This window comes from Caretta caretta, chromosome 25, assembly GCF_965140235.1.
Source record: "Caretta caretta isolate rCarCar2 chromosome 25, rCarCar1.hap1, whole genome shotgun sequence".
Lineage (NCBI taxonomy): Eukaryota > Metazoa > Chordata > Testudines > Cheloniidae > Caretta > Caretta caretta.
Genome location: NC_134230.1, coordinates 19,517,298 through 19,538,677, shown reverse-complemented (window position 1 = coordinate 19,538,677; position 21,380 = coordinate 19,517,298). Strand labels below are relative to the sequence as shown.

Genomic DNA, 21,380 nt, shown 5'->3' with positions numbered 1-21,380 from the left:
TGTCAGCTATAATATTTAGAATTCCAAGGATGTTTTATTACGGACTGCATGAGACATCCACTGTATGTCACACAAATGGAAGTCCTTCGTGACCATGCAGCTTTTCCCCCTTACAATTTATGCACAGGTGTGTAAGGAGCCGGTCATCCTGTTCACTAGTGTGATTTTGTGGTCTATAGCAGACACCAACAGATACCCCATCTTGTGCTCTTATCTGGTAGGACATTGATCCATAAGCATTCAAGATCATTTTCTTCTGAGTTATCCATGACTTGAAAACAAGTATGCCATTTTTTTGACAGAGTGCCACCCCCCCTCCCCTTATGCCCACGAGATCCTTCCGAAATAAACATTAGTTTCAACATTCCAGTCATGGGAATCGTCGCACGAAGGTTCAGTAATACTGGCTAGATCAAATTTATGCTCATAAATTAGCTATTCCACTTCCTCTTGGAGTTATTTAATAAAACAAAGTCTGAAAATGTCTGAAAGAGTTGATGACTGCATAAAATATCATGGAGAACCACCTTAATTACCCAAAGCTTTAGTCTGCAAACACTTTATTTTTACTTTTATTTATTTTTATTTAAATAATAATAATAAAGATGTTCTATACAAGGCTTTAGTACCCTAAAGCATAATGAACACAACAAAATCCTATTAGTATTAAATCAGCCATTCAGATAGGAACTCTGCCAGCCTACCACCTACAAAAAAAGCTCCGTTCCACCCAAGTTGATAAGTCAATGATTTATTTTAAAAAAAAAATCATTGTTTTTTAAATTTTAAATGAAATACAGGTTTATTTAAAAAAACACATTTAAAATTAAATTTGATATTCACCGGTTATGTTAAGGCCTAAACTACTTATAATTTATTAAATCATTTAAATTAAATGAAAAAAATAATATTTAGCAGTATATGAGCAACAAAGTGATTAAAGGTCTAGAAAACATGATCTATGAGGGAAGATTGAAAAAATTGTCTTTGCTTTGTCTGGAAAAGAGAAGGCTGACAAGGGACATAACAGTTTTCAAGCACATAAAAGGTTGTTACAAGGAGGAGGGAAAAGAATTGTTGTTCTTAACCTCTGAGGATAGGACAAGAAGCAATGGGCTTAAATTGCAGCAAGGGAGGTTAAGGTTGGACATTAGGAAAAACTTCCTACCTGTCAGGGTGATTAAGCACTGGAATAAATTGCCTACGGTGGTTGTGGAATCTCCATCATCGGAGATTTTTAAGAGCAGGTTAGACAAACTCCTATCAGGGATGTTCTGGATAATACTTGGACTTGCCATGAGTGCAGGGGACTGGACTAGAAGACCTCTCAAGGTCCCTTCCAGTCCTATGATTCTGTTTGCTGCCAAATGTTAAAGAAAGTCAGACCAATGAACTGGTGGAAGTCACGGACTTAGCATCTGGAAACAAGAGTTCATTGAAATTCTAAACCAGCTTTTGACAGCCAAAGCCTTTCTGTAGGTGCAGAGAGCATATTTTCTTCATTTCAGTTTATTCAACTAGTTCATCTCAATAATGAGTTCGCTCAAAGTTAAGAAATCAGGTGGGAGTTGGAAAAAGCGGGAAAGCTTGTTTTCCTCTTCTGGTCTCTGAATAAAAACTAGGTGTGAGAGAATGAGATCTGCTAAAGCCTTGAAGGACATGGTGACCAGAAACAATCAGTTAAGTTTACTAACTATAGATAATACATTTTAAACAAATCAGTTAGCTTTTAATGCAAAACATGTTTTGATTAACTTTATTCTTATGTATCTAACACATCAAAGGTGGTTTTGTTTAATTAAAAAATAAAATCCAGTTTTTGTGCATTTTAAATTGAATTTCCATGGAGCTTGACACAATTATAAGTAAAAAATCAACTAGTGAACAGGCAACGTGTCGTTCACTGATTTCTAATATAATATAAAATGGAAAAATTAAGAATCTGAATAAATGTAAGTTAAGCTATATAATTGCTCAAGTAAATGTTTATAGATGTAATGTGTCCTTGTTAACAAAAACGAAGCACCAAATTTAGCATAAAGGCTGTATTGAGTTGCAAGTCAACATGTTTACCAATGATTTAATGATTACCAATAATGAGAATCAACTTTTCGTTAGGAAAATAAGTAAAACATACAAATGCATAGTGTAATTAAAATAGATTTTTAAATTAAGGATTCCTGTTTGCTGATTTAAATCACGATTAAAATCTGAGAGTTAAATTGGATTAGTTCATATCAGAACTCCTTGTTTCCACCTCTTTTCCATTCTGGGGATTTTAATGTTGTAAAGTCTGGTTTAGATTTTCATTTGCTAGTAATTCTGTATGATGTATCTTACTCTGAACCAGGATGTGTGGAGCTTAAACATGGAATGGGGAGCTATATCCTTGTCTTCTAGTTTCTGCACCAAGAGCACTTCGCTGCCAAGCATGGTGAGATATGAATGAAACAGACTTTCCTCTTTTATGCAGTTTCCACATTTGATGGCTATAGAATTGGTAGGTTTTGTTGTGAGATTTTGGGACTGAGCTCTGGACTTTTCTGATTTACTTCTGTTGATTTACTTCTGTTGGCACTATTTTCAGTAAACTGCTGGTTTGGTTTTTGTAGTGGTTGCCAGAGTTGTTCATTTAGTTGCCAGTTCCAGGTTGTTTGCTCACTTTTTAAGCATAGGTCTCCTTTTGATCTACTATATTGCTCTATTTAATCATAAGCTCTGAATTAACCCTCTGCCATATCATCTGTTGCTGGACCATGTTCTGTGTTTGTGGGCTGATGAGGAATTATGTGAGCATGTCTTTTTGCAAGCTTCCCAGTTTATTTTTATGCTTAGCCCAATGTAAGGGATCAACTGCAAGTTGTTTTTGTTTGTTTGCTACTCAATTTAATTATCACTTAATTATCAAGTTCATAAAATAACCATTATTGCTCTAGGAGTGCAAAAACTTTGCTAATGTAAAAGGAAGTGAACCCACATTCTGTATTTTAAGCTGGAGTATCAATTTACTGTACTTAACTGCTACTTAAAAGTATGTGGGTGAACTGTTCCATTTAAAAGATATTTGGTCCAGCCTTCTTTCCCTCTGTCTTGCAACCACTGCATTAAAAGCCTCATTGACTTTGTTGGGAAGTAGGGCTGCAGAACTGAGCAACCTGTGTGTTTCTCTTTCCATACTTTGAGCATTAACTAGAAGTTTTTTGTTTATTGCTTTTCCCCCCTTAAGTGCTGGAAGGAAGATGATTCACTGAGGGCAAAAAAACTCCATGTAGTTCTTCAACTAGAAAAAATAAAGCAATTATGCAAAGTATTCTGGTGGTTTATAGGCCTGGTGCATTACCTACAAATCATTGCCTTCATACTGAATCATTCTGAATTCTGTGACATTGAAACCAGAATAATGAACTGGTGAATGTTCTGCAGTTCTTTAGGAAACAAAACTATTAAATTAGATGTGAAATTTCTTTTCTATTTTTTCTTGTGTGTGTGCAAAGTTTCCAGTCACACAACAGTGGAAGCAGTCACCTGTTACTCCTTTGTAAGTTTCTTATGTGAGTCTTTGTAGCAGTAGCCACACACCTGTGAAAGCAATAACTCTCTAGGGCTGTTTTAGTGAAACCAACGAACACTGGATTTGGTAAGGTTTGAATGATCTACTAGATGGAAAGTTCAGTTTAAATATAATCAATAGCATTCTTCTATGGTTATCCGGTTAGTTTTAGTTGGTAAACTTTATATATTATCTACAAAATTAAGCAAAGTAAGCTGTCTTAAGCAAAGTAAGCTGTCATGGGATAAGAGGGCTGTAGACTGTGCAACTTGCGGTTTTCATACATGTTCTTTCTTTAATACACCTGTGAAGTTCAAGTATCTGTGTCTGAAACCTTTGTTCTATAAATAGTGTGCTCGATTTTCTTGATATTTGCAGTTTGTGCAGAAGCTTCAGTACGTGCAGTAGTTACTCTTCAGTCTTTACACATTCACAAATTACTCTGGATCCAGAGTACACAGGGTGCAGGTGTTGGCTTCATTCCTGCCATGCTTTGTCCTGATAGTTCCTTCTAAGCTGGGAACAAAACATCTCCATTAAAATATTTTTAAACATGAGTTTCTTCCTGGGGTTAGGGTGGAATTAAAATGCATTTTGGAGTAAACTAGATAATCTTGGTCCAAAATGTTAGAACTTTTATAGTGAAAGTCAGGAGGCCAACATCAGAGCAATCCAGGAAAGTGGCCTGTCTCCTGTCGCCCCTGAGTAAGGTGACCGGATGTCCCGATTTTATAGGGACAGAGCTGATATTTGGGGCTTTGTCTTATATCGGCACCTATTACCCCTCACCCCGTCCCAATTTTTCACGCTTGCCCTCTGGTCAGCCTCTCCCTGGAACTTGCTTATACTTAGAACTCTTCAAATACATGGATATCCACAAATATCTGGATCCGCAGATGCAGTTGTATTGTTTAACAATTTTGTGGCTTGGATGTGGATCCAAATTTTTATATTTGCACAGGGCTCTCTACTCTTACCTTTCCTGGAAGAAAACAAAGGACCCTAAACCACCAAGTACTAGGTCTGAGTGTTTAGCTCACTAGTTTGTGTCAGTGTGAAAACGACATGCAATACCATGCAAGTCCTGCTCTTGCAACTGTACATTGGTTGCACTCTGCCCGGGAGTGTGATCTATGGGAGGGACACTGCATTTCCATTATAAGGATAATTTGCAGTTTCAACTGTATCAGCGTAATGATGAGAGAAGTAAAGGTCTGAATAGTGAACTAGCCTGGTGTGAGGAGGGTGAAATCTTGCCTAGAGAAAACGTGAGGGTGGACTGGCTGTCTGGAAATTGTTTCCTCGGCTGGTTCATGTTGTGAAGGCAATAAAGTGCCTGGGCGGCAGGGAAGGTTTTACTGAGGGTTTCATAGAATCAGAGAAGTGTAGGACTGGAAGGGACCTCCAGAGGTCATCTAGTCCAGTCCCTTGCTCTCAACACAGGACATTAATGTTGGTCATTAAACAGTGTATAGGAATTGTAGCAGAAATAGAGGGGGTTCTCATGGGTCACAAGAACGATTAGGAGCCTCTCATAATGGGGAGAGACTGAAGTGATTTCTTAGAGAGGATATGTGATATGTGTACAAAATAATGAGTAGCATAGCACAGGTGGGTAACACAAGAACAAGGGAACATTGGAAAGGCAGCAAATTCAGAATGGATAGAAGGAAATAATACTCTTCCACACAACACCCACCTAGCCTGTTGGATTTACAGATCTAAGACCTCATCGAGGCCAGCGGGATTCAAAAAGGGCTTTTATTTATATATGAATAGCAAGAAAACCTAGAGTAGTTATAGTAAATATTAAAAATAAGGGTGTTTTGTTTTTTTGAAGGGATAGAAGCCTTCCTACTAGGGGCATAAGCTACCCCCTAGCTAATTGGGGTTATGAGGAAACTTTTTTCTGGTGTGACGCCATCCTGTAACTGGCTAGTGCAGGATTTCTTGCATCTTTCTCTGAAGCGGCTGGTACTGGGGTATATGTGTACCCTATCCTGATTCAGCCTGGCAGTTCCCGTGTTCCTATGGATCTTTGCTATATTTCCCAAATGATTTAAAAGATGAATAGTGGGGGGACTTTCAGTTGCATGAGCTCAGTTTTGTGCATGCTCAAGCTGAGTCTAGGAGATGCAGGAAGAAATGTTCTCTTGAGCAGGCTGCGTGGAACAGTTGTATACGTAAGAGATTAAAATGAGCTTTGTGATCATTAGAATTCAAATTTTAGACTTCTAATGGCTGAACAGAAGACTTGCCAGACTGGAACAGACCAGTGGTCCATCTTCTGGGGAAAGATAGAGTGGAAAAAATTGGATTTGTTTAGTCTGGAGAAGAGAAGTCTGAGGTGGGAAATAAGTCTTCAAGTTTGTAAAAGGTTGTTATATAGAGGAGGGTGATTAAATGTCTTTATCCACTGAAGACAGGACTAGAAGTAATGGGCTTAAATTGCAGCCAGGGAGCTTTAGGTTAGACCTTAGGAAGAATTTTGTAATTGTAAGAATAGTTTAAGCACTGGAACAAATTACCTAGGGAGATTGTGGAATCCCCATCATTAGATTAGGTGTTTGTCTAACCTGTTCTTTAAACCTCTATCAGGGACAGATAATATAGTGCAGAGGACTGGACTGGATGACCTATCAAGGTCCCTTCCTGTCCTACATTTCTGTGAGTCTCTGGCCAGGTGGATAATGCTAGACACTTCCAAGAAAGGCATTACATTCCTGTAGTGCCCTTAATTCTGCAGTACCATACCTTCTTCTTAACAACTGGTGATCCCATTAGAAAAGCACCAATGGCATATTGTACTGTTGAACCTAGATGCTGCTAGTTTAACTGAGCAAAACTAAGCTATGCTTCTGCTACACATTCACTTTTTGAACCCACACTTACCTATAGCATGACTCTCTTGCACTATTTGGTTCACCATGTGGATGGGGTTTTTTTTTCTTCCCAGTCAACAACATACCAAAACTCTGCCCTCTGGCAGGGCTCAAGCCACTGCTGGTAACTGGCAGTGTGGAGGCAAAGCATGCTACCGTAACAGGGTTTAGAAAATTCTTTCCAGCAAGGTTTCAAGCTCTGTTGTGGGCAGGGTCTTGTGTTGCTGCCTGTTGCTAACAGTGGTCATATTGGGATCCAGGAAGTGGGAGGGCGAAGCCCACCCAGTGCTAAAGGATCCCCCCCAGCCTAAAGGGAGGGGTCCACAGGACCTGGAAAACCAAATAATTACGGGGGACAACTAATGAACAGCAGGGACAGGAGTGTGGTCAAAGGGTCAAATGAAGGAAACCGGACGGGGACACCGAGCAGAGAACCCCGGACAGCACCCACTGCTTCCTCAAAGGCGTCAAGGGAGTCAGTGGACGCCGCCCAGTGGAACTCTGCCCGGAGGCGTGAACGGACGGAGGATCGGAAATAGGCCCCACAGTCACAGAAGACTCCATCAGCCAACCTCCTCACCCTGGTTTTATAGATGGCCACTTTAGCCAGGGCCAGGAGGAGGTTGACCAGGAGGTCCCGTGACTTAGTGGGGCCACGGACAGGTAGTGCATAGATAAGGAGGTGATGGGAAAAGTGCAACCAAAATGTTAACAAAATATTCGTGAGGAGCCGGAATAGGGGCTGCAGCCTGGCGCACTCCAGGTAGACGTGCGCCAGGGTTTCCCTCACGCCGCAAAAGGGGCAGGTGTCCGGGATTGGGGTGAACCGTGCCAAGTACACGCCCGTGCTCGCGGCCCCGTGAAGGAGCCGCCAGCTGATATCCCCGACGGGCTTTGGGACCAAGGTGGAATAGAGGCCGGCCCGCCGGGGCTCCTCACCCTCTAGAGGTGGTCGGAGGCCCCGCCACTTTGTGTCTGGGCAGGACGCGAGGGTGAGGACATGCCAACAGTGGTGCTGGGTTGCAAGAACTGCCAAGTGAACTGTGTGCCGTTTTACACCTGCAGATATTCTTATCCCTTGCATGTTTAATATTGAAAGTCGTGTTTTCAGATGAAGTGTTTTTTCTGTTCAGGGAAGGTTTATGCAAATTGTAAGTGTAAATATAGCTTGACTCTTTCTGTATCTGTAGGTGGGTCCAGCACAAATATTTTGTCTTTACCACATAGTGGCTATAAAAAAAAAAAATCTGAATGCGAAAATGCTCTAGAGTCTAAGAATTTTACACAAGGGTGATTGTTGGTTTTCAGCCACTTGGCCCAGGGCCCTTTGTCGGATGACCAATGTGTGTGTTGCCTAGTTTTAAAATAAGGTCTAGTGAGGGGGTCCTACGCTTCCATGAAGAAGCTGTGGGCTAGCTATGTGATGGGCGTCTGTCCTGGGGGGACATGGTGAGGACAGCAGCTGCTCCTCTGGCTCTGTTAGGGAGCTGGACAAGAGAGGAATAGGAAAAAGTGACTGTGTGGCCATTTTTGGCAGAAAGTGTGGCCAGCTGTATGAGGCAGCAGCTAGTGAAGTACAGAGTTACCTGGTCTGGTCTCCACAGACCACAGAGTTCAACTAAAGATTTCTTAGAGAGTGGCAGTGAGAACCTGTTCTACAGATGCCACCAAATGCACCCTCAGACCAAAGGCCCAGAGCCAGTGCCTGTGGGCAAAATGTTCATTGACTCCAGTGAGAGTAGGCTCATATCCTGATTGGATGCTTGGCAATACAGTTATAGTCCAAATGGCATTTGTTATCCTACAATTAACTCTACTCTCCACCCATGCTGCGTCCCTGTCCTTAAATCTTGCTTCCTGTTATTTTATTCGCCACACTGGATCAAAGCTGTTTATATTTGGCTTCTTATGCTCACTCTGTTAGAGTTGTTTTCAGACTTTCATGATAACATTCTGAACTGAAGTTCATTGGCTGTGTTTTGAATGAAGTAATTGCATTTGATTTACTCCTCAATCTAACATTAATAGTAGGACTAAGCCTGAAAGTCCTATGCAAACAATGAGTGAAGTGGCAGAAAAGTACTTTCCTTTAGCACTTTTCAGTTTTCTCAATGGTCCCGCAGTTTGTCACTCAGTTCTAGTTATGGTATTTGCTCCGGGCTATACTGCTGTGTGGTTTCTGGTTCAAAACCCAAACCACTTGTTAAAGAGTATTGTGAAGCACTGAGTAGTGGATAATTAAAAAAACAAACCATGAAAACCACAAGCAGTAACACTTGTGGGTTCCCTTCTTCTTGGGCTCTTTGGGGAGGAATGTTGAAGTATTTATATTGGGTGCCCTTCTTCTAGGACCTCAGGCCTGTCAGTTTCCCCTCTTCTTCTCCCCTAACAAAGATTATGACAGGTTAGTATAAAGTTAAGAGATCATTGAGAATATCCAGCTAATGCTGAGGACTAAACTAAAGGATCATTGCAAATAAATTCTTTGCTGCATCATCATTAGGAGCTTCCTTTTGAGTGAGTTGTGAGGAGCTCCATTTAGTTTAGTGGACTGAGGAACTGGAATCTACTCAATGTAATTGGTTATACTGTATGAGGCTTATCATTCATTATCCATTAGCTCCTGAGATTTGATATTGCAAAGTCATAAAAGCACTTCTTGTGAGCCCCAACATGCTGTACATAGAACATATCCTAGAAAAATAAAACTGAGATTAAGAACTAGAAAAATCTGGTTTAAACCTACATTGAAATAGGACCAATGAGTTGTCGAGGTGGAAGATGTCACCTCCATGTAGCAGCATGGGTGAAAGCCTGGTATTTGGAACTGGCAAGTGGAGGTATCCAGACCTCCGGTTCAGCTTCTGAGCAGGTGTCGCTACAGGAACTAATGGCTTGTCTTCACTGAGGAGCAGGGAGCCCTTCAGGCATGTGATTTCTAAAGCAAACAAGTTGTGCACGAACTGTGCAGACCCTGCAGTGTGCACGAGAACTTCCCTACTGCGCTTTCACATAGTACGGTTTGAAACTCTAGGGAGCTACTAGTGCACACAGAAGAGTCTACACATTCCAATCAATGCGCTTTAGAAAGCACACACCTGTAGTGTGCATTACCCCATCATGTAGACAAGCCTGAAGTTGCAAAGCTGGGGGGGATGATGCTGTGCAGCAAAGGGACTTAGGGGTCTTATATCAGCAGGCTCACAACAAGTGCTCAGGTGTTTTTCATTTTTGTCTTTGCAGTTTGTCCACCTGCTTGTAAGTCACAAGGCTGCACCCCTGGTGGTCAGTGCTGTCACAGCGAATGCCTGGGCAACTGCTCGGAGCCCAACAATCCTGAGAAGTGTGTGGCTTGCCGTAACTTTTACCTTAATGGCAAGTGTGTGGAGACCTGCCCAGCCAAGTACTATCGCTTCGAGGGATGGCGTTGCGTGACCTTCAGCTTCTGCCAGGAGCTGCACAACAAGTGCAAAAATGCCAGGGAATCGGGGTGCCATGTTATTCACAACAATGAGTGTGTTCATGAGTGCCCATCGGGATACATCATGAACTCCAGCAAGTAAGTGATGTCCATGTTGTTGCCCATTGTTGTTGCTTGTGTTGTCAGTTGTGTGTCACACTTATTTAGAAACACACTTGCTGTAGCATAGGGTTCGTATTCTATACCTTGAATGAGAAACAACTCCAGTGTTGCGTCTTATTGACTCAGATTTTTAAGGCCAGAAGGGACCATCATGAACAGCTAGTCTGACCTCCTGCAACACAACGCAGGTCACAGAACCCCACCTACCCACTCCTGGAATAGGCCCATAACCTCCGGCTGAATCATCATAGAATCATAGAATATAAGGGTTGGAAGGGACCCCAGAAGGTCATCTAGTCCAACCCCCTGCTCGAAGCAGGACCAATTCCCAGTTAAATCATCCCAGCCAGGGCTTTGTCAAGCCTGACCTTAAAAACCTCTAAGGAAGGAGATTCTACCACCTCCCTAGGTAACGCATTCCAGTGTTTCACCACCCTCTTAGTGAAAAAGTTTTTCCTAATATCCAATCTAAACCTCCCCCACTGCAACTTGAGACCATTACTCCTCGTTCTGTCATCTGCTACCATTGAGAACAGTCTAGAGCCATCCTCTTTGGAACCCCCTTTCAGGTAGTTGAAAGCAGCTATCAAATCCCCCCTCATTCTTCTCTTCTGCAGGCTAAACAATCCCAGCTCCCTCAGCCTCTCCTCATAACTCATGTGTTCCAGACCCCTAATCATTTTTGTTGCCCTTCGCTGGACTCTCTCCAATTTATCCACATCCTTCTTGAAGTGTGGGGCCCAAAACTGGACACAGTACTCCAGATGAGGCCTCACCAATGTCGAATAGAGGGGAACGATCACGTCCCTCGATCTGCTCGCTATGCCCCTACTTATACATCCCAAAATGTCATTGGCCTTCTTGGCAACAAGGGCACACTGCTGACTCATATCCAGCTTGACTGTCACCCCTAGGTCCTTTTCCGCAGAACTGCTGCCTAGCCATTCGGTCCCTAGTCTGTAGCTGTGCATTGGGTTCTTCCGTCCTAAGTGCAGGACCCTGCACTTATCCTTATTGAACCTCATCAGATTTCTTTTGGCCCAATCCTCCAATTTGTCTAGGTCCTTCTGTATCCTATCCTTCCCCTCCAGCGTATCTACCACTCCTCCCAGTTTAGTATCATCCGCAAATTTGCTGAGAGTGCAATCCACACCATTCTCCAGATCATTTATGAAGATATTGAACAAAACCGGCCCCAGGACCGACCCTTGGGGCACTCCACTTGATACCGGCTGCCAACTAGACATGGAGCCATTGATCACTACCCGTTGAGCCCGACAATCTAGCCAGCTTTCTACCCACCTTATAGTACATTCATCCAGCCCATACTTCCTTAACTTGCTGACAAGAATACTGTGGGAGACCGTGTCAAAAGCTTTGCTAAAGTCAAGAAACAATACATCCACTGCTTTCCCTTCATCCACAGAACCAGTAATCTCATCATAAAAGGCGATTAGATTAGTCAGGCATGACCTTCCCTTGGTGAATCCATGCTGGCTGTTCCTGATCACTTTCCTCTCATGCAAGTGCTTCAGGATTGATTCTTTGAGGACCTGCTCCATGATTTTTCCAGGGACTGAGGTGAGGCTGACTGGCCTGTAGTTCCCAGGATCCTCCTTCTTCCCTTTTTTAAAGATTGGCACTACATTAGCCTTTTTCCAGTCATCCGGGACTTCCCCCGTTCGCCACGAGTTTTCAAAGATAATGGCCAATGGCTCTGCAATCACAGCCGCCAATTCCTTCAGCACTCTCGGATGCAACTCGTCCGACCCCATGGACTTGTGCACGTCCAGCTTTTCTAAATAGTCCCTAACCACCTCTATCTCCACAGAGGGCTGTCCATCTCTTCCCCATTTTGCGATGCCCAGCGCAGCAGTCTGGGAGCTGACCTTGTTAGTGAAAACAGAGGCAAAAAAAGCATTGAGTACATTAGCTTTTTCCACATCCTCTGTCACTAGGTTGCCTCCCTCATTCAGTAAGGGGCCCACACTTTCCTTGGCTTTCTTCTTGTTGCCAACATACCTGAAGAAACCCTTCTTGTTACTCTTGACATCTCTGGCTAGCTGCAGCTCTAGGTGCGATTTGGCCCTCCTGATATCATTCCTACATTCCCGAGCAATATTTTTATACTCTTCCCTGGTCATATGTCCAACCTTCCACTTCTTGTAAGCCTCTTTTTTATGTTTAAGATCCGCTAGGATTTCACCATTAAGCCAAGCTGGTCGCCTGCCATATTTACTATTCTTTCGACTCATCGGGATGGTTTGTCCCTGTAACCTCAACAGGGATTCCTTGAAATACAGCCAGCTCTCCTGGACTCCTTTCCCCTTCAAGTTAGTCCCCCAGGGGATCCTGGCCATCCGTTCCCTGAGGGAGTCGAAGTCTGCTTTCCTGAAGTCCAGGGTTCGTATCCTGCTGCTTACCTTTCTTCCCTGCGTCAGGATCCTGAACTCAACCAACTCATGGTCACTGCCTCCCAGATTCCCATCCACTTTTGCTTCCCCCACTAATTCTACCTGGTTTGTGAGCAGCAGGTCAAGAAAAGCTGAGTTACTGACGTCCTCAAATCTTGATTTAAGACTTCAAATTACAGAGAATCCACCATTTACTGTACTTCAGATCTGCAGCTGACCTGTGCCCCATGCTTCAGAGGAAGGCAAAAAATCCCAGGGTCTCTGCCAATTTGATCCGGGGGGGAAATGCTTTCCCAACCCCAAATATGGCAGTCAGTTAGACCCTGAGACCAACCCACCAGACACCTGGGAAAGAATTATTGTAGTAACTTAAAGCCTCTCCATCTAATGGCCCACCTCCAGCTGTTTGGGAATATATGCTAATAGCCGTTGTGGATGGGCCACGTGGCATTGTGGGCAATCTCATCTTACTGTGACAAAGGGACGGTGTAACAAACAAGTAGTACCCGTGCAGAGGAGAGGATAGTCTGTCTCACCGTTCTCAGGGCTTTAAGGGCAAAAGAATAAAATAGTGTATATAGTTATGCTGTTGATCGCAGAAAACCTTTTTTCTCCCACAATAAAATTATATATTGTGATGAGTCAGATATCTGTAGTTTTGTGTTCATGTACATTTGCTCTTTGATTAACAAATCAGGGAATTCGTGCTATGGCTGGATTTTTGAGTCTATTTCCTGTTTTATATTTCAAACATAGAATCATAGAATCATAGAATATCAGGGTTGGAAGGGACCCCAGAAGGTCATCTAGTCCCAACCCCCTGCTCAAAGCAGGACCAATTCCCAGTTAAATCATCCCAGCCAGGGCTTTGTCAAGCCTGACCTTAAAAACCTCTAAGGAAGGAGATTCTACCACCTCCCTAGGTAACGCATTCCAGTGTTTCACCACCCTCTTAGTGAAAAAGTTTTTCCTAATATCCAATCTAAACCTCCCCCACTGCAACTTGAGACCATTACTCCTCGTTCTGTCATCTGCTACCATTGAGAACAGTCTAGAGCCATCCTCTTTGGAACCCCCTTTCAGGTAGTTGAAAGCAGCTATCAAATCCCCCCTCATTCTTCTCTTCTGCAGGCTAAACAATCCCAGCTCCCTCAGCCTCTCCTCATAACTCATGTGTTCCAGACCCCTAATCATTTTTGTTGCCCTTCGCTGGACTCTCTCCAATTTATCCACATCCTTCTTGAAGTGTGGGGCCCAAAACTGGACACAGTACTCCAGATGAGGCCTCACCAATGTCGAATAGAGGGGAACGATGTGAACATGTGAACCAGCAGCCCCGAAAGTGGGCTCTGCATTGCTTGTGTAACAGCAAGGTCTTCCTCTTGCCTGTCCCTGCTCACACCAGTCCTTCTGCCACTGGGACTTGCTCACAATGTCCTGATGCTTTTCCAGCTGCTGAAAGAGAAATCCTAGGAAATGTGCTGCGCCCTGTTCATGAATTATTTGTTTGGTTACTTACTTTAAGATGGAGGATGGGCCTGGCTTTCTTGCTGTTGGGTGAAATGCATCTCTAAGTTACAAATAGCATGAATTAACCCTAAGAGCAGGAGCTACAATCTTGTCTTCACAAAGAATAATTTTCGCCTTCATGTGAATGACTTTGAAAAGCCATGGGCTTGAAAAGTTCAGGATCTGCATATTAGCAAGAGGGAACAGAGAGCTGTTGGTTCTGGAAGATCTTTACAGTACTTTGTCTCCAGTAAATGCCATTTGAGTTAGAGCACAGCATGCAGACGTGCCTAGGTGAGACGGAAAGTAGCTGTCTTCTTTCCTTTGTCACCACAGGAATTTCATCTTAGTAGAGGAACAGTTCAGTGCTATGAGTTCTCTCATTCAGATTTCTCTGGGAGGTTGGCTGGTTAATTGTGGTCTTAAATTGCATAGGACAAGAAGCAATGGTCTTAAATTGCAACAAGGGCAGTTTAGGTTGGGCGTTAGGCATTAGGAAAATCTTCCTAACTGTCAGGGTGGTTAAGCACTGGAATAAATTGCCTATGGTGGTTGTGGAATCTCCATCATTGGAGATTTTTAAGAGCAGGTTAGAGAAACACCTGTCAGGGATGGTCTAGATCAGTGGTTCCCAAACTTGTTCCGCTGCTTGTACAGGGAAAGCTCCCGGCAGGCCGGGCTGGTTTGTTTACCTGCCGCGTCCACAGGTTTGGCCGATCGCGGCTCCTAGTGGCTGCGGTTCGCTGCTCCAGGCCAATGGGAGCTGCTGGAAGCAGCAGCCAGTACATCCTTCAGCCCGCGCCACTTCCAGCAGCTCCCATTGGCCTGGAGTAGTGAACTGTGGCCACTAGGAGCTGCAATTGGGCTGGATTACATGACCTCTCAAGGTCCCTTCCAGTCCTATGATTCATTGTTGAATTAAAGAATCAAAGCTACTTAAACCATCAGGTTTCAGAGTAACAGCTGTGTTAGTCTGTATTCGCAAAAAGAAAAGGAGTACTTGTGGCACCTTAGAGACTAACCAATTTATTTGAGCATAAGCTTTCGTGAGCTACAGCTCACTTCATCGGATGCGTACTGTGGAAAATACAGAAGATGTTCTTATACATACAAACCATGAAAAGATGGGTGTTTACCACTACAAAAGGTTTTCTCTCCCCCCACCCCACTCTCCTGCTGGTAATAGCTTATCTAAAGTGATCACTCTCCTTACAATTGGCCCCACAGTATGCCAACATTTTTATGGCTGACTTAGAACAACGCTTTCTCAGCTCTCGTCCCCTAACGCCCCTACTCTACTTGCGCTATATTGATGACATCTTCATCATCTGGACCCATGGAAAAGAAGCCCTTGAGGAATTCCACCGTGATTTCAACAATTTCCATCCCAACATCAACCTCAGCCTGGTCCAGTCCACACAAGAGATCCACTTCCTGGACACTACAGTGCTAATAAACGATGGTCACATAAACACCACCCTATACTGGAATCCTACTCACCGCTATGCCTACCTACATGCCTCCAGCTTTCACCCTGATCACACCACACGATCCACAGTCTACAGCCAAGCTCTGCGATACAACCGCATTTGCTCCAACCCCTCAGACAGAGACAAACACCTACAAGATCTCTATCAAGCATTCTTATAACTACAATACCCACCTGCAGAAGTGAAGAAACAGATTGATAGAGCCAGAAGAGTTCCCAGAAGTCACCTACTACAGGACAGGCCTAACAAAGAAAATAACAGAACGCCACTAGCCATCACCTTCAGCCCCCAACTAAAACCCCTCCAAAGCATTATTAAGGCTCTACAACCTATCCTGAAGGATGACCCAACACCAGCAGAAGAGTGGGGTGGGGGGAGAGAAAACCTTTTGTAGTGGTAAACACCCATTTTTTCATGGTTTGTATGTATAAGAACATCTTCTATATTTTCCACAGTATGCATCCATTGAAGTGAGCTGTAGCTCACGAAAGCTTATGCTCAAATAAATTGGTTAGTCTCTAAGGTGCCACAAGTACTCCTTTTCTTTTAAACCATCAGATGATTGTTTCTTTATCAGATCTCTCATTCTGGTTTTGATTCACAGACTGGTGAGGAGAAATTGTCCTCTGTCACAATATCTTGTATTCCAGTGCTTGTACTTCAACAAAGAAAAAAGTGATTTTTAGGAATATTCAAGTGTTATGTGAGGTTGTTTAGAGCCAGGTATTATTTGTGATGCATGTAAACCACTCAGCATATTGTCAAAATACTGTTGCGTTTTCAAGTAATTACCCTGCATGTGTGAATTCTGATGGAGAAGCCCCAGTTTATGCCCTGCAAAAACATCTCTCATGTGTCTTCTGCACTCTCTTGTTTTTCAGCCTGCACTGTTCTCCATGTGCGGGGCCCTGTCCGAAGGTTTGTGACTACGGCAAAGAGAAGATAATTGATTCAGTGACATCTGCACAGGAGCTTCGTGGCTGCACCATCATTAATGGAAGTTTAGTCATAAACATCCGTGGAGGAAGTAAGCTCTGCATCTTACGAGCTGCATCAGGGAGAACTTGCAGAATATGGAAAAGCATGACCGTAGGGAGAGAGAACTGAATGTCAAAAAAGACAATGAGGCAGTGTCTATTGAGCCTGAGATCTCTGCAGGGCTTTTAAAGCTTGAATGTGGAGAATTTATTTGCAGAAAGCGTGCTTCAGCCCCACAGTGATTCAAGAATGAATCCCCCTATGTAGTTAGTTTATCAAAACATAAGTTAAGTTTCATAGTTTGAAGTTTAGAAAGGATCATTGTGATCATCTAGACTGACCCTCCTGTATAACACAGGCCAAAGAACTGCTCCAGAATAATTCCCAGAGCAGATCTTTTAAAACAATATCCATTTATACAGAGAAATATGGGATCTGGTACAGTGCTCATCACCATGGTATCAGAGAGACTAAACCTATTGTTTCCCTCTCCCCAGATAACATAGCAGCTGAGCTTGAAGCGAATCTTGGCTTGATTGAAGAAATCTCAGGTTATCTAAAAATTCGCCGCTCCTATGCCTTGGTTTCTCTTTCTTTTTTTCGTAAGCTACATCTGATTAAAGGGGAGACGTTAGAAGCTGGGTGAGTTCTTATATAAGATGCTTCAGTCTGTTATTACATATTGGGGGCCAATGTAAGTAAACAGGAGAATGTTAGCAAATTTATTTTTAAACGTGTGTTTAATTGCTCTCTGCCCATAGTTGCAGCCTATCCTTATGGGTACTCTGTGTGGGGAACTTTCATGTGATGTGTGGATTAGTGCAAGAGAAAAGCTAGCTTATGAATAAACCCATCCTCGTCCATTCTCTCTCTTCTCACAGGAATTACTCCTTCTATGCCCTCGACAATCAGAACCTGCGCCAGCTCTGGGACTGGAGCAAACACAACCTCAGCATAGCACGGGGGAAGCTCTTCTTTCATTATAACCCCAAACTGTGCTTGTCAGAAATCCACAAGATGGAGGAGATCTCTGGGACTAAGGGACGTCAGGAGAGGAATGACATAGCCCTGAAGACAAATGGCGACCAAGCCTCTTGTAAGGAAGCTTCATAATGTGATGAGATCTGTGCCGTATGCACCCCCTTGCTAACCTCCTTGTCTGGCTTGTGAACTTCTCAGGGCAGGGACTGTCCTGATGCTCTCTGTGTAAAGCCCCAGGCACATCAGTTACTCTGTAAGCTAGCTGAAGGGACACACTCAACTTAACATGAGTTAAAAGTAGTTTCAGGTCTGATCTCTGCCCTGGAGGCCCCCGTCCAGCTTTTGTGGTTATACAGTTTTCCCCCAAAACATTTTGTGGTGCTCTTCCCCCTCCAACTCTTTGACTGGGAGCTCTTCAGGCAGGATCTGGTCAGCCTTGTGCCTTTGTGCAGCCTGTCACATGCCAGAGCCTCGATCCTGAGTGGAGTGTCTGGGCCCTGCTGCTGGGCACATGTTTAATGATCTCCTTTCTCTGTGCGATGGGAAGTGGTGACACTGAACTGTATGCTGCAAAATAAACTGAAAAGGAGAGAGAGTATTTCTGCTCAGTTCGTCTGGAATGGTTGCTGTGACAACTGTTGGAGAAACTTTTCAGGCAGAAATGTGACTTATTTTTAAAGGCTGGCGGTTTCCTTTAAAGTAATAATAAGGACGGTTCCATGTCAACAGAGCTAAGGAATATAGAGGGGGCAGCTTTGCCTCCAGCAGCATTCCCAGGCCTTAGCCTGAGTGCCAACATCTCACCCTGTTCCCAGGAAAAGGTGCCATTCAAACAAGCTTTCCCATGGTTGAGCAGGGCACAAAGGGTGCCAGTCGAGCCTCTCAGACCCACTCCAGTGTCAGGTGAGGCAGAGTGAGCTGGATCTGAGGGTTCTGCCTCTGCAGGATTCCTATCCCCTCTCCAGTCAAAGAGTAGCAATGGGCTTTTCCCAGAGCCAGAGGGCGATGCCTCTGCTGGCCCAGGCAGTGAGAGGCTGGATCTGGGGCCCCAACTGTGCTCTTGTGTGGTTGTATGTGACTCTTGGTGCAAAGCTGCCAGGCAGGCTGTCCGGTTTGTCTCTAAAGGAGCCCTCCTCCCTCCCAGTGCTACCTCTGGTGGACTCAGCTGTGGCTTGCTCCTCTTCACGCCTGCCCCAAACTGCCCATTGTTGATGTGTTTGCTTTTTGTTTGTTTCAAGTCTAGTTTTCAAATTAGCAGCATCCTGTTTATAAAAAAAATAAAAATCCATTGTTTTTTCTGGACTAAGCACCAGCCAACTTAACAGCCTTCCTCCCTCGTGCAGCTACTGCAGGGATGGCAAATCTAATCAATGCTCCACCGTTTGTCCTTCCTGGGTCCCTTGGAAATAAAAGACTGTAAGCCTTCTTCCCTTGCAGTGGCTTCTGTCGTTCATGTTCCTTTCTGCAATGGGACCCTGCTCTTTCCTGGCAGGACGGGGCATTTCATCACGGTGGAGGCAGAAGCTACAGCAGCTTCACAAACCATTTCATTGGTCTTGTCTCTGCAGACTAGCATGAATTTTAACCCATTTAGGCTTTAGATTTCTCTGTCTAGGGTTGAGGCAGCTTTTATTTCTTTATCGCTTTAAATAATTTACTACCGGTTCTACTGGGTCGCCATCCTGTAGACAGTGCAGTTGTAAACGTCAGATTCTTCACTTGATTTGGCTTGTTAAAATCTGTTCAGCTTTGCTTTTTTCTCTATTTTTCTGCTGCTTAGCCTGGCTCATTTTTGTCTCCACAGTAGTAGCTAGGTGTGTCACCGTGGCAAGTATGTGCTGTATCACTAATACAACGTTAAGCAAAAAGTCCTGTCTCCAGTTCTTGCTTTAGTGCTCTTTATTCTCAACACCAGCTCACATAGGTACAATCTCTTTTATAAGAATTTTTACAAGTGTCAGTTGTTTCTGACCCAAGTTATCTGCATTGTTTAAGCAAGTACTAGTAGGTAGATCTGACAACCAGACATCTCACTGAACAGAGTACCTGTAAACTGGATATGTTGAGCAAACCAATCAATAAGTCCATTGGATTGTTCACAATCCTACCATTTTACAACTGTAATTTAAAATGTACAGTTCTTCCCAGTTCTAAGCATTTCCCAGAACTTTGGTTCTAAAATGTGTTTATGCAAAAAAGGAACTTAAAAGAAACCACTTCAGTTTTAAAATAAAGTAAAAAGCAATATCCTTTGTCTTTTGCTTTAGGTGAAAATGAATTGCTGAAGTTTTCGTTTATCAGAACATCTCATGATAAGATCCTACTAAAGTGGGAGCCATACTGGCCACCTGACTTCCGTGATCTCCTAGGATTTATGCTATTTTACAAGGAAGCGTAAGTAGGGAAGTCTGTACAATAACTCTGGGGAGATGCCAGCTCATATGATCCCAAGCCACGCAGTCCCCTAGTAGCTCTGTGTACTTCCACAAACTGTTTCTGACCTCAAAGAGCAGATTTCAGACCAATCACTGTTACCACTGTTTAATTCTTGTAAATGTGTAATCATTTCACGTAACTTCCCAATGTCACTTTACTGCTGCACAGGTGCTAATTACGATCCCTGCGTTAGCTGTGTTGGGTACAGTCAAAATACTCCTCTAAAGAGTAACTAAAAAATCAGAAAAAAGAAAAGGAGTACTTGTGGCACCTTAGAGACTAACAAATTTATTTGAGCATAAGCTTTCATGAGCTACAGCTCACTTCATCAGATGCATTCAGTGGAAAATACAGTGGGGAGATTTATATACATAGAGAACATGAAACAATGGGTATTACCATACACACTGTAACGAGAGTGATCATTTAACGTGAGCTATTAACCAGCAGGAGAGCGGGGGTGGGGGGGAACCTTTTGTAGTGATGATCAAGGTGGGCCATTTCCAGCAGTTGACAAAAACATCTGAGGAACAATGGGGGGTAGGGAAATAAACATGGGGAAATAGTTTTACTTTGTGTAATGACTCATCCACTTCCAGTCTCTATTCAAGCCTAAGTTAATTGTATCCAGTTTGCAAATTAATTCCAATTCAGCAGTCTCTCGTTGGAGTCTGTTTTTGAAGCTTTTTGTTGAAGAATTGCAACTTTTAGGTCTGTAATGGAGTGACCAAAGAGATTGAAGTGTTCTCTTACTGGTTTTTGAATGTTATAATTCTTGACGTCTGATTTCTGTCCATTTATTCTTTTACTTAGAGACTGTCCAGTTTGACCAATGTACATGGCAGAGGGGCATTGCTGGCACATGATGGCATATTTCACATTGGTGGATGTGCAGGTGAACAAGCCTCTGATAGTGTGGCTGATGTGATTAGGCCCTGTGATGGTGTCCCCTGAATAGATATGTGGACACAGTTGGCAATGGGCTTTGTTGCAAGGATAGGTTCCTGGGTTAATGGTTCTGTTGTGTGGTGTGTGGTTGCTGGTGAGTATTTGCTTCAGGTTTGGGGGCTGTCTGTAAGCAAGGACTGGCCTGTCTCCCAAGATCTGTGAGAGTGTTGGGTCGTCCTTCAGGATAGGTTGTAGATCCTTGATGATGCGTTGGAGAGGTTTTAGTTGGGGGCTGAAGGTGATGGCTAGTGGCGTTCTGTTATTTTCTTTGTTGGGCCAGTCCTGTAGTAGGTGACTTCTGGGTACTCTTCTGTCTCTGTCAATCTGTTTCTTCACTTCAGCAGGTGGATATTGTAGTTGTAAGAATGCTTGATAGAGATCTTGTAAGTGTTTGTCTCTGTCTGAGGGGTTGGAGCAAATGCGGTTGTATCATAGAGCTTGGCTGTAGACAATGGATCATGTGGTGTGGTCTGGATGAAAGCTGGACGCATGTAGGTAGGCATAGCGGTCAGTAGGTTTCCGGTATAGGGTGGTGTTTATGTGACCATTGCTTATTAGCACCGTAGTGTCCAGAAAGTGGATCTCTTGTGTGGACTGGTCCAGGCTGAG

General features: G+C 43.5%; 1 protein-coding gene across 2 annotated transcripts in view; it reads left to right on the top strand.

Annotated features, from left to right (window-relative positions):
- INSR (insulin receptor) overlaps positions 1–21,380 on the top strand; it is a 108,617-nt gene that overhangs the window by 57,301 nt on the left and 29,936 nt on the right. For both annotated transcript variants that reach the window (XM_048831215.2, XM_048831214.2), the window contains exons 3-7: positions 9,676–9,991; positions 16,310–16,455; positions 16,904–17,048; positions 17,288–17,502; positions 19,655–19,781. In XM_048831215.2, the coding sequence (XP_048687172.1) occupies positions 9,676–9,991; positions 16,310–16,455; positions 16,904–17,048; positions 17,288–17,502; positions 19,655–19,781 (949 nt within the window). The remainder of the gene's footprint in view (positions 1–9,675; positions 9,992–16,309; positions 16,456–16,903; positions 17,049–17,287; positions 17,503–19,654; positions 19,782–21,380) is intronic.